At 39.3% G+C, this 14,571-nt stretch overlaps 1 protein-coding gene across 1 annotated transcript in view; it reads right to left on the bottom strand.

Moving 5' to 3' along the window:
* Positions 1-395: 395 nt before the first annotated feature.
* The window catches only part of PPP2R5A (protein phosphatase 2 regulatory subunit B'alpha), a 74,108-nt gene continuing 59,932 nt past the window's right edge, over positions 396-14,571 (bottom strand). The window contains exons 7-13 of the mRNA XM_075204221.1: positions 11,367-11,475; positions 8,757-8,810; positions 7,160-7,210; positions 5,809-5,928; positions 5,399-5,526; positions 4,751-4,852; positions 396-4,005 (exon numbers count right to left, since the gene is read on the bottom strand). Of these exons, the coding sequence (XP_075060322.1) occupies positions 3,879-4,005; positions 4,751-4,852; positions 5,399-5,526; positions 5,809-5,928; positions 7,160-7,210; positions 8,757-8,810; positions 11,367-11,475 (691 nt within the window). The 3' untranslated portion in view covers positions 396-3,878. The remainder of the gene's footprint in view (positions 4,006-4,750; positions 4,853-5,398; positions 5,527-5,808; positions 5,929-7,159; positions 7,211-8,756; positions 8,811-11,366; positions 11,476-14,571) is intronic.

The raw sequence follows: 14,571 nt of genomic DNA, 5'->3' as shown, positions 1-14,571 counted from the left end.
TGTGTGTCTCTGGCTTTGGGCACTGTCACCATTGTTCATCCTAAGAATATTCCAGTTACACAAGGTCAACATGGTTCATGCTGCGATGCATCAATGATAAAACTACATTCTATAGCGTGTAAGTACCCTGGCCAGGTCTAGCAGCGGACTTGATTGCCTTAGGGCAGGGTAGATTTAATTAGAGCTGCAAACACAGCTGGCTTTGTTACGCAACAGCAGCTGATCATCTGGCCCATTTACCTGCGGAGAGAGATTTGGTGTGTAATGGCACAGAATCTCCGTACAGAAAGCCTTGTGTCTCATGCAAGTGGCAGGGATGATGGCAAGTAACTTATAATGGGTAATCTGCCAGGTAATGAATCACGCACACAAAACAGGAACACGCTGGGACAATATACAAACATAACGAGTTTATTAAATGCTGTTCCCCCCCCCCAGTGACTGCCTTTAATTACAAAACAGAATTTCACATGACTGCAAGTGATTGGAATGATGTTTCCAGAGATATACTCCATCAGATAGAAGATGCAAGACGTTCATTTAATGCGTTCAGTTTTATATTCAGGAAATACTGTATTTCTATTACATAAAATGAGGCATTTTCAACGGAATCCTACAAGATGGAATATAGACAGTAATTTCACAGAGTAAATCATATATTCACATTCCAATTTCCCAGTATCACAATTTCTCATCAGCATATCATACAAATGTATTTGCTGCCATTATAGAATATTTACTTAGTACAATAATAGACTCTGCAGTATCCTAAAGCTTATCTAATATAAATTCTGCTTTTAAGGAAATGTAACATGAAATTTAAAAAATATATATTTATATACTGTATTTCTCATTGAATATATCATTCTAGTATGAAAATAGTCGTAGTCCATAGACAAAACCTGGGTAAATGGATGGAATCCTTCATTTCTGGTTCTTTGGAGCTCTTTAAAATGGGATAAACAGAAAATCATCTACTAAAACAAACAAAAAATATAATGGAAAAAAAAGTGTGTTAAAATGTAATACAAATTCTCCCATTCTTAATATGGTGAAACCTTCTATGGCGCAAGCCTTCTAACATTAGGCATATTAAAAAGTAGAAGTACCCTGAAAATAATCTCCCTGATTCCTCTGAAGACATTATTGCAGGTCTCTGTATGATGAAAGTGGGAGGGGAACTCATTGTAGAAAGTGATGTACGTATAGGTCATAATGACAATAATGTGAATGATGCATACTGGAGTGTATGTAACTGTCCGTACAAAGCAGGCTTAGGCAACTTGTGGCTCTACGGCTGTGCTGGAACTACAATTCCCAGCATTCTCTGCCAACAGTGGCTGATGGGACATGCTGGTGCTTTTAGTTACACAGCATCTGGAGAGCCACAAGTTGAATCCCTCTGACGGCGTATCGATACAAAAGCCAGAGTGTGGTTAGCAGGACTCTTCTTGGCCATGTAGGTAGTAATGTTTTGTTGGAGCCCAGGTTTTGCAAGACACACACAAAAAAACAAAACTTGCAGATGGACCATAATCAACTTTCTTGTGGCTCACATTCTATTCACATTACGGAATGTTCGCTCTAGATTTTCTTTATACTTTAGTACAAGGTCTCAACGGAACTTGTCATCTGAAACAACCAATCAGATTTCAGCTTTCATTAGTCTGGCTGCACTAGATTGATTAAAGCGGATATCTGATAGGTTACATCATACCATGGCTTTTTGCAAGTTATTAATAATGTGTTCCTGGCATATAGATACAGCAGACAGCAAAGGCCATATATTAAGGATCCTCCTTATAGGCTGTAACAACAAACACTTGTCTGTGTGCATGGGGCGTTCACAGAAGACATTAATAACTCATGAATCATCCCACGCTGCTACATTTAATTTAATCTTGTATAGAATGAATCTAGCTCTAAAAAAGGACTAGTATCAAACACATTTACTGCACTTTAAGATTTGGGGTTAATACGGAAGGTCAATCCTATTAAACTGACATTATGAAAATCTTTTCTTATCCAAGTTGTATATCAAGCCCTTGATTGTAACAATCAAACATTGAAATCCCAGGAACCATTGGGATTTGTATTAAACTGGTGCAGGTAAAACAATGTGGTAACCCCTAGCAACCAGATGCGTGCCAATCTTGTAGTACAAATTATAAAATTAAAGCGGTTTAAATACAACTGACTTCTAGGGTTTACAACACTATTTTACAGAGATACCTATGCGCCAGATTTCACGAAACCCTCTCAATAACGGCACTGTGGGCCATGTTCTAGACGTATCATATAGGCAGGAGCTGGAAGAGCTTACTGCCTGAGCACACTGGATGACAACTCTACTAAATGAGAAGATGTAGACGTGGATCCTTTAAAAAAAATATATATAGGGATTGCCAAGAGATTAACAATACACTGTATGTGTAAAACATAAAGAAACAATTTCATAATTCCCATTAAAATACCTGTTTTGCCTGCTTTACTTCCTAGTGAATGGATAGGCTGCATTCTCATGAATACTGATTCAGTCTACAAAACAATGGCCTCCACTGTGTTTAGGGCAATGGGTGCAGTGTAAAGAGAAGACAATTAAAAGGATCTCCATTTATGTCCACTATGGCTGCGACCTGGAATCAGCTAATGACCATCCGGACAGAGCAGAGAGGAGATTATTGCGCTGGGCTGGTGAAAAAAAGGGTACAAAGCTCTTCACTGCTGGTCTCTGGCACACGAATAATGTCATTATAATATTATAATCTTATTACTGGAATACCTGGGGAAAGTGCACAACACTAACACGGACACCGACTTCACTAATACTTCCCTGCCAGTCACTGCACACTGTCTAATACTCACTGGAATGATTTGCATAGGTGACCACTACAATGTAAATGAATGGCAAGGCTGCTCCATGTCCGTGTTTTCACAGTCTTAGACGCCAGAGGAAACAGACCACATTCTAGCGGGATAGTCTCCCACCGGAAGCCTGATCTGTGGGTACAAACTTAGTAAGTCCTAAGTACTGTTTGCCAAACGGAAGTGGGGACGTCTCTGGCTGCTTATAACAAACTCTATAACTGTGAAGGGAGTGGAGACTCCAAGTGGGATTTGTATGATGGGTAGACAAAAAGTACCTTTATTTTATTTTAAAATAGAAACAGTTGTGCCAAGAGCCCTATTTTCTTAAAAGTCCACCTGTCCCCTACATAAAAGTGGAAGCAGCTATATTGCGGGCCGTACCAACGTCCAGTCTACCAGTCCAACGTCCAGTCTGCCATCAACAGTGTGATGTCACTAGATCCCAGTGAGTCGATAGGCTGCATTCTCATAAAACGTTGGTTCGGCCAATAAAATAGCTGCCTCCACTGACAGCGGGCAACAGGAGCACAGTAAGAACCTCCAAAGAGAAAACTGCAAAGAGATAAACACATGTAAAACGCAGAAAAACAATGTACATAGCAGACTAACACACCTATGTGCAACACAATAAAAAAAAAAAAAAAAAAAAAAAAATATATAATAAAGAATTCAAGTCATAATTCTCCCCACCCCCATAATTACCTCACTCATATTACAGGTTATAAAAATTATTCTTTTCCCTAGTAATCATTGGCAGAGCACAGAAAACACTGTGGTAATGCTGGAACACAGGACTTGTTAATACACCTGCTGTCGGAGAGGTCAGCAACAAGTTGCCCTGCAATGTATTACTGGCCCTTCTCACAGCCAAACAATCAACAAGCGTGGCCCCCCCAAAAAATGTCTTTATATCTTAAATGGGGAATCTGTTTTATTTACTTTACATATTTTGGGGAGGAGGAAAATATACAAAAGTATGCCTATGAAGCAGAGGTTGTCGTCATTGTGGTTTATTTGGCACTTGTCTTTTTCTGTAGACTGAACGTGCTGTTCTCCTGCTCCACCAAGGCCTTCTTCAGCTGCAAGTCATCGAGCTTCCTCCACAGCTCCTCACGTTCCAGCTCCTTCTTCTTCTCTCTGGTAGAGGGACACAAATGTATGTATTGGCTTCAGCACCCATACAAATCCCATCAGAGAACCTGCTCAGAGTAGTTTATTGCCCAACCCTTCCAAACCAGTCAGGTTGAGGTTCCACCTGCATTATGCAAGGCGAGATCTTCTGCAAAGGTGGAGAACCATTTAAGACATTGTGTGTGGAAGACATGAATTCAAACATATATTTGCATCCTGAAGCGCAGCCATATTGTGGGCTTAATGTATAGCCATCCCAAAAAATTCAACCAACCAATTCACTAGGAACTGGGGGCACCCAACCACATTCTGGCGGGTTCTTAATGGAGCAATAGATGAATATTGGTCAACCTGCAACATTCCTCAGTGATATCACAAGTTGTTCAGGCAAATTAATAGCAACGTGCTGAGGTGTCACTGGTCCCTAGTGATTCAAGAGATGGCACTTGTGAATAGTTGTTGCCTGTATTGTGGGGAGCAGGTCCACTTGTGAACTAATTAACTGGAATGAGAAATACATGCCGGTATTCCTCAATATCTTCACAGCAGAATCCTGCAAGGTTTGTATATTAGAAATAGTCTAAGACCCCCCCTCCCCTCTTTTTGTGAATGTGAAAGGGAGAATGAGTAAGTCACAGGCAAAACACACCGATGAGGATTCCTCACACATTTGCCATGAATGAGACTTGTTGGGAAATGAGAACATTTTCACACTGCAGATCATCTATATATGTTAAATCTCTATACATACCTTTGCCGTTCTGCTTTGTACGAGCTGGTAAGATCATCAAAGAGTTTCCCATTCATTTCCATTAATGTTTTCAACACGTTGTACACTAGGGCTACAATCGTCCTACACAAGCAGAAAGGGAGACACAAACAGACTGTAGTGAGATGTAATGATGTACAGAGCACTAAACAAAGATGGTAGCTGTGCTCTCTTATTCATCGATTCCTCCTCTCTCACTGCTTTAAGAGATCAGACACATTTTCCAATAAAGTGGATTGCAAATGTATACCAAAATCATTGCTAATGCTGCACTGCTTTAAACAGTTAACACATCTAACATTAAGTTGCTATTTCACTAAATTGATCTAGAAACACAATCCGTATGATTTGACATTAAAACGACACTTTCCAAGTCTTCCTTTTTCCGCTAACACAGGAATCATGAACGTTTATCTATAATCTAAACGCACTGAAAGCTCTCAATTTGCAAAGAGTAACAAGTGTAGTTTAAATACAATCGTTCACAGGATTTAGAATGTGAAAAACCCAAACATGGCGTTTTAAGGCAGCGCAAAATATAATCGACAAGAGCCAATTAGTATTTGGAAGCAAAATTGACATAGTAATCAGTAAACACAAATAAGCATTAAAATTGTATGGGGTACTCACGGGTTCCAGTGTTCTTTGGAGATTTTGTACAAACTACTGAACATGATTGGTAGGATTTTATCAATGTTTTCCTCAATCAGACTGAGAATATACTCATTGTTCCAGAAGTACAGGGCCCTCTCAGCAACCTACACAACAGAGTTATTACAAACTTCAGCTCAGTTTCATGATCTACACAGAACACTTTACAGTAACATTTCAGGCCAGAGTAAAACATAACCCTAATCCTGGACTGACTGCAGAAATGATAAATGTATTTGTGACCATTTCCAAGTAGAAACTCATACTGAACTTTTTTGGCCAATTAACTTCCTGTTAGGGGTTAATTTCCACTACCCAGGTAGAACATAGAACTGGCCAAAACATGCTACATGCAAAACGTATAATATAATTTCACTAACTCCACCTACCTGAAAGTGAGAACTGGACACACACTTTGATATTTGCTTAAATAAAGGTTCTTCAATCTTTTTAAACTGAGTTGGCTCGATTACATCCAAGATTTCTTCTATTTCACCTAAAAACATCACCTAGGGTGAAGCGGAAAAATCAAAGTAAAATGATGGAACAGGTCTTATATCACACTGCAATCTACAATGCACGCAGAGCACGGTTGAAAACATTGAAGATATATGTGGATACAATGAAATTCTGTTGTACAGAGCTAAGAGTAATATGTAGATCATCTTTTGAATTAATGTTCCAATCTCAAACTATCTTGAAGGCCAAGGTCAATTGAAGGGCAAGGTCTGGGCCAATCAGATGTGACCTAAGGTGTCCAGATTCTTCAATTTGGAACAATAGGATGTATGGTTCAGGACTTGTTTTTCATTATTCCAATATTAAATTGTTCCAATACATGCCCTGTGTTATTTGTTTTATTTATTAGACAATTGTGCATAGTACATAGATATTTACATGCTAGACAAAGCATTATGATATGCATTCAGTAATGGCTAAGGACAAGGTTAGGGAGGTTACATCTTGACTTTGCTGCTTGCTCTCCCTGCCCCTTCTCGTCTGTCCTCCCTGAGCATGATCCCCCCCCCCCCCCCCCCCAAGCTGTTGTATTGTGAGAGGATATCACATATATAGATGGGGCAGCATGGTGGCTCAGTGGTTAGTACTTCTGCCTCACAGCGCTGGGGTCATGAGTTCAATTCCCGACCATGGCCTTATCTGTGTGGAGTTTGTATGTTCTCCCCGTGTTTGCATGGGTTTCCTCCCACATTACAAAAACATACTGGTAGGTTAATTGGCTGCTATCAAAATTGACCCTAGTCTCGCTCTCTCTGTCTGTCTGTGTATGTTAGGGAATTTAGACTGTAAGCTCCAATGGGGCAGGGACTGATGTGAGCGAGTTCTCTGTACAGCGCTGCGGAATCAGTGGCACTATATAAATAAATGATGATGATAAGGAGTGCTTTATAGGGCATACATAAAAAACGAAGGCTCTCCAGTGCTCAGCATGTAGACTTTTATAGAAACTATGGAAATCCCTGCCACAGGACTGTTCTAATCATTTTAATCATTCGTCCCTTAATAAATGCATTAAAAGAAAGCAAAAACTGGGTAAAGGTCCTAATGTCTACAGACTATGTACCAGTGACTGTCCTTTAAAAATAACACAAAATGTATTTTTACTAGTGAAGTTCCCCACATTCAATTATTTGCATGAATTGGAAATCAGATGATTAAACTCAGAGCCATATAACACAATCTGCACACTGCTTAACATTACATCACAAGAGAGATACCCACTTCCTTCTGGCTGCAGGTTTTAGGCCAGAACTTCAGCAATCCTCTAATAACCTGCAATTAGAAGAAAGACTATATTGAACCGTGAATTAAAACAAACAAACTTTACTTTCTTGTTCATCTCAGTTAGCTTATCCACACCTATACATATTGTTGGTTACAAATGTAGTTGATTTTATATACTAAGAGACTATCACTTTTTGGCACAAACAGTTTTTATTGCCCAATGTGTTTAGATTACAGACATGATTTATTATATTGAACCTTATAAAAGAAAAACCTAAAAAATGTTTTACTAAAATCTCCTCTCATTTTCCCCCACGTCCCATAGAGATGGGATGGAAAATAGGCGGAGATTCTGTTCTCTATTAGCCAGCAATGTACACAGCCCACGTCGTGCAGCACCTCTGACTGAATTCCCCCCAAAGATGGTAGTAAAAGAATCAATCATGAACAACCTCCAAGGGTGCAATATTGGGGTCTGTACCTCTGTAGTAACGCATCAGCCCAGAGATCACTTCCACAGAACTACTAAAATACAATTGTATTGTATCAATACAATATTTCAAGCCACCTTGGCAGAAATGTTGGGCAGTAGCCAAATTCAAAACAATGACCTCAGTTACCAGCGGATGTGGACTGCAAGTGGAGCTTGTAGTGTAATTCAACAGAGCGAAAGACAGGAAGTCGTGTGTACAATATAAATGCACACACATGATGTATAGATACACACATACACACACTCCCTCCCTCCAGGAAGTGCAGTCTAAATATCTGCACTTCTACTATATATTACCTATTGTGTACAGTAAATGTGTGATTGTATCTTCAGAGCTTACAAGTCATACAGAGAACTTCCACCTCTTTATAGTACGGTGTTATCTGTCTGTTACTTCCCAATACACCCCTCCGAAGCAGCAGTGATCACCTATTGTATTACATGTGGTTACATGGTACAGTTCATGTGGCTCAATGGCTTTTATTTTAACAGAACCTATAAATAAGACTGGCCGGGCCATTGTGTGCTTTATACCGAGCGCACAGGGCTTCTGGTTTTTCATGTTTATGGTATTTGATAGCAGAGAGACAAATACAAGCTGTACACCCACATGCATGTTCCAGCTATTATTAGCACAGATACTTTCCAATCTGGGCCTATTGTGCAGCTCCACAGACGCCCACTCAGGACAACAGAAGATGTACATTTATCACGTTTTCTATCCGAGCGTGATATTTCTGTGGTTGCTTTTCGTTGTACTTCAAGGTGAACTCTTTTCTAGGATTGTGATTCATACATATTTACCTCAATGAACATCAAACTCTATATTAAGCTATAATCGCTGCTATAGAATTTATATGCTGTGGCCATGCACATATAATCACCGACATAAAAATGGAAAACTCCACAGAAATAGAAATCTCTGATGTCAGAACTGCAGCACGAGGACCTCGTGGTATAGCTGCAGTCTGGTATAGTTAAAATCTGGCTTCATGCGCGTTAAGGACTCATTCATTTATTTTACAAGGTAGGTTACATTTAAATATAATAATAAAGAATCAAAAAGCCAAAGTACATAGAGAAGAAGTGTACAATACTCACTGGCTCTGTAAGAGTGGTGTCCTTCTCCAAAAACTGGACAACGCAATACGCTAGCTGCAAACACAATAAAAGTCTTTATTAAAAAGGAGTTTAAGTACAGAGTCAAGTTCAGTCATCCGATACAAAGAAACACGATTAAGAACGGACAGTAGCTTGTGCTTGTGATGGGAAAGCTAAACAGTGGCTACTTGTAGTAAAGATACTCTAGCTGAAACGTCACATTAATGTGTAACAAGAAAACTAGCACACCCCTCAGCTATTGATCTACTAAGTTACACACATGGAAGTTCTAGAACCCTGAGGCTTGTCCTGTCCCATGCAAGTACCAACGGCTGTACAGACCCTCCAGGGCAGTGATGGGTAAACTTTTTCAGGAGCCGGCCAAATAAAAAAAGAAAAACTTTAGACGGGCCAATATAAAATTTATTAAAAAAACTCAAATATCGAAATATATAATACAAATTTTTTGAATGGGACGGGAGGGTGTTATATAATAGTTTTACCTCTATAAGTGCAGCGATCGTACAGACACAGGACTTATTTCAGCAGGTTGTTGCAGATCCGTCTTTCTGGTGAGCCACTAACTGACAACACAGCGGCCAATCGAAATCCACCTTAGTATATGGCCCAGCCCATCTCTTCTCACATGACTTTCAGCCATTAGGGCGCGGGCAGGTGTTTGAGTGATTGACATACGGAGTGTCCTTTTAGGAAGGAGGATGAAGTGTAATGGCTGGGAAGGCATAAAAATTAAGGTTCTGACACACAGGGTCGGCCCTAATAATTTTATGCATATTTTAATGAATTTTTTTAAAATATTGGCGGGCCGGATAAAACCTCTAAGTGGGCCAGATCTGGCCCGCGGGCCGTAGTTTGCCCATCACTGCTCCAGGGAATGGACCTTTACAAGTGCTCCTATGTGACAAGCCATTACCAATATAGAAAAGAATATTTTGTAAATTCAACCAGAACCAAGATAATTGAATGTAAACTATAACAGAACTACTCCCTTTTTCTTTTTTAGATGGTCAGTAGCCGCTGTTCATGTGTTATGTCAAAACTGGGGAGCATGGGGCGCTGGGCAGAGTGATAAGAGCATGTTGGGGTACATACCAAGATACCCAACTTAGGATATGTTTAGGCAGGTTGCATATACCATCACAGATGGCATACACACAAGGTTGGCAGACAAAAAGGACATCCATATTTTTATTACATTGTGAGGATATGGAAAGAGAAAATATATCTATCTCAAAGTGGCACAGCGGTTAGCATTGCTGCCTCAAAGCCCTGGTCATGGGTTCAATTCCAACCAGGACCTCATCTGTGTGGAGATTGGTGCGCGCGCGCGCGCACACACACACACACACACACACACACACACACACACACACACACACACACACACACACACACACACACACACACACACACACACACACACACACACACCTGGCACAATTAACCCTAGGGTGCGTTCATGTGGTAGGGAATACAGACTAATCTCCAGTGGACCCGGGGTTCATGGGAAGGATTACACATTCTCTGCAGAGCGCTGTGTAATAGGTCAGGATTAAATAAAATAACAATAATATATAAATAATAATTTTGACGCAAAACTACCCACAAAAGACATGTCACCAGTCTATGCCTGGGCACGTGGGGGAAGTGTTCATATATACCAGTGTTGGCTAACCTGTGACACTCCAGGTGTTGTGAAACTACAAGTCCCAGCATGCTTTGCCAATATATAGCAGCTTATTGCTGGAAGGGTATGCTGGGACTTGTAGTTTCACAACACCTGGAGTGTCAAAGGTTAGCCAACACTGATATATACTGATCACATGGCTGTGTGGGACAGAGACAGTGACCGCCTGCTCTGGTATGGGGGACACCTTCTTTCTGATTGACTGTTTAATTACATCAACTACTAAAGTAAACACCAAACTGGTTTTTTGTTTTATTTTTGTCCTTTTAAGCAAACCCCCACCCGGTATTCTCTGCAATTAGTAGAACTCTCTTTCCACACATTTGAACTATGCATATTATGAAACCTTTAAAAGATGTTTCCTCCTCCCCTCCCCCTACTTCCCAGTGATGCACTGTAACCTATACATGCTGCTGTATGCTATTAATTTAATCTATGTGGCATCAATGGCATTTTCTGCATGCCTTTCGTACCAGCTAGGTCTACGAAAAAATAAATAAATTAGTTCCCCGTCACATCTACTTAGGCTAAATATCTTAAGACTACAGAAGTTGGATTTATTCTTTAATGTACTTTTCATACCATGACTGCCCCGGCTGCAGTTCACAAAGAGAAACTGCCTTTAAAAAAAAATTATACACTAATCACAAATTCATGACAGCTACAGGGTGAGATTTAGAATCCTGCTCTAGAAGCACATCAATCATGTTTATTTTTATTATTAATTTTTTTTAATCAAGCTTGAGAGATTGAGATTTTACACAAAATGTGTGCCAAAACTAAATTATAACAAATTAAAAGCAAAAGGAATGGATTCTGGCATTAATGTTATTCTAGTCTTTCCTGGCAGAAACTCAATTCCTGCAGGAACCAACAAAACATAGAACAAGCGCAATACCCACCTGTGCGTGAAACAAGGCCAGGCCTTTTGCTGTGTGCATAGGAATCAGGACTTTCATGAGGAATTGCTTATGTTCAGATTTTAATGGTAAAGCAAAACCATTGATGATACTGTGGTGAAAACAGAACCAGAAGTTTTAGTATAAAGAGTAACATTTCTGCAAATAAATAACATTAACAGCATAACTTTTTATACACTACACTACATGTAACAATGTTAACAACGGAATATAATGAATAAATAACTATACTATCAATCACTATATTAAAGGAACTAAAGAATTTCTTTATATACTACACTATGGGGCATATTCAATTGCTTGAACATCCCGCAGCGTTAAAACTATTACAGTTATTACGGTAATAGTAAGCTGGATTCCAGCTCGTGGCTCCGGGAGCTGCGAGCTGAAATTCAGCGAGAAAACTAACGTAATACCGGTATTTATGCGCACTATTACCGTAATAATGGTAATGGTGTGCGCGCTGCGAGATTTTTGGCGTTTTCGATAACAATTGAATATGCCCCTTTATGTATGATTTCTTCCATCTAAGTTTCATTCCTGGGCATGGTTCCTGTAAGACATGCTGTTTTAGCATTTAAAATAAGCTCACTATCCAGTACGGGACCAATTAAGGCTCTAGTTATTTAGCAAATACGATACAATCTGCTATCCAGTGCAATCATTATTAGAGGGACCAAACGCCTGCTGCCCAGTGATCCGTTCAATTATTATAGGGATCTCATAGGGGATGTATCTTATCCAGTCAACCTTGTTTATATAAAGCAATATAAGTGATTAAAATAGAAATAGTATGTACACACTCTACGCACTTAATATAGATACTTTTCCAGTGTAATAGTGCAGGAAACCACACTACAGTTATAATTATCTACTGTGTCAGCACTTATATAATAAGATGAGGCTGGTTTAACCAGATGTATTTAATTTGGTCTCATTGTTGTATTGTACCAGAATTGATCTATTGGGGATACTCCAAATATCTTCGCATTATTTTTATTTGTTATTTACTCAAATATTCTTATTAAAGTTTTGTGATCCCTTGGTTAATTATTAAGATAATCAGGATCCATCTTATTAACACTATATATGCATATTAGGACAACGAGGCAGCATGATCGTTTTTCTACCATTTTATCAGTAATTAGCAATTCTGGTATTTACATGATCATTGCTCTCTTTTAATATTTCACTATAATGTTTTTTTAAAATGATATCAATAAAGTTTATATATCTTTTAATATTTATTATGCAAAATCAATTTAAAAAGAGTGCCCTGTTAACACAATTCTTTCATTCACTCTGTTTCTCTTCTGATAAAAAGTTTCCAGAGCAGTCAGCAGATCCACAGGTGTATTGTCAACTGTCAGAGTTTCCAGACCACCCAGCAGGTCATATGTTCCAGGTCACCCAGCAGATTCACAGGTGTATTGCCAACTATCACATTTTCCAGAGGACAATGATAATGCATTGTTGTAAATGTTGGGCAGACCATTTCGTGAAATAACTCCTACACGATGCAACCGATTACAGCACCAATATTTTTCTGCAGATCTACAGACCAAGACCTTTAATTTGGTATGTGATGTGCCCTGCTCACACAACTGCATCATAGAAATAAGTGCGTCATAAAAGTGCTATAAATATATAGATGTACTATACACCTACTTGGTTTGTAAGACAAAACAATCTCAGTGCTGTCCGCACAGCGGAAACACAGCCTCAAATGTAGATTCTAAAGATATTAGAAATGACCAGGGCGTTCCAGGTGCACAAGACCCCTCCCCTCACCCGCAACTCTCTCTGTCCTTACTACAGACACAACGATACGAATGATCATGTGACGCCACCAAATGCCTTTACTACACGCAGACGCTGCAGATCGTATTATTTTATATGGTGATTGGACATCTGTGGTGACTTCAAATAGTCTTCTATTTAACAGTATGGGGCAAGTTATATTACATATAATCAAAAAACAGTATAGAATACATTATCCCTTAAAATTCCAAAATTGTATTTCATTTTTTTTGTAAATACTTGGGGAGGTCACTAGCTCACAGGCCTTTGTACTGGGTTATAGTCTATCAAAAAACGCTCTACTGATGACTAATGAGCACTAACCACAGCATGTCCATGATCTGTGAGCCTTCTGTAAGAGCTGCAATGGGCAGTTATATAGCACATGTCACTGGTGCTATGTTACCCTCCCATGAATGCACCACTGCTGACTGTGGTGCAGGTGAGCTGTTTGCAATAGAGCATGTTACTGTAATAACACTGTGGAAGTAAGAGGCACTGACAGTGAGGTTATGTCATCTGACCGATTTAACGCTGGCTTCATAAATGTGGAGTTTATTTGTTACGATGTATAATTGCTTTAGTGATTAGAGATACTGATGTAACATATTATAAATGCTAGTTCCAACACTCCATTCAGTACTATGTACCAATGCTTTAACAATTATGCTCAGTGTTTAAAAGCAGTCAATGAAGGAAAACGAGAAACCAGCCGCTCCGGTCATTAGTAGGAGAAAAAAAAAAACAACTTCTGTACAGTTTTCACATCTGATCTGTCAAACATGCCATTTACACATCCAAAGGATTCATACAGATTGCTTTCATCGTGATGGCGACGCTCTGGTACTATAAATACAGATAGATCATGATTGGTTGTTACAGTCATTAACGATATAGCAGCCGACATCTAGGTATGTACAATTCCACATACACAATTACAGTCCTACTTGTGTATAAGGTGTATGCTTCCTTGGAGTGTCTACGCCCTCCGGATATCCTTGGTAACATCTTTACTTTTAAAATAAAAAACATGGACACCATATTTTTTTAAACATTGTTGCGTATCTAGTATTAGATTGTTCCCCTAAATCCCATCCACCCTTACATAGAACTGAACAAGTATGGATTTTGGCGACAGAGGTATCAATGACTTAGGCTAGGTACACACTGAAGAATATTCCGACCAACGTGTTCTCTACAACGACTTTCCTTTCGACCGTTGGTCCGATCGTTCTGGCAATTAACGCGTACACACTGGTCACGTTTAAGACGATTAACGAAAGACCGACCATCCGGGAAGCGACTTTTTACCGCCATATTGTCGTAAGCAAAGATTACAAATTTGTATAGACTTAAACGACTATGTGACGATATCCCCAAGGAATCT

Source organism: Mixophyes fleayi, chromosome 3 (assembly GCF_038048845.1).
Source record: "Mixophyes fleayi isolate aMixFle1 chromosome 3, aMixFle1.hap1, whole genome shotgun sequence".
In the NCBI taxonomy this organism is placed as follows: Eukaryota; Metazoa; Chordata; class Amphibia; order Anura; family Limnodynastidae; genus Mixophyes; species Mixophyes fleayi.
The sequence above is the reverse complement of the archived record's forward strand: the minus strand, read 5'-3'. Positions and strand labels throughout refer to the sequence as shown.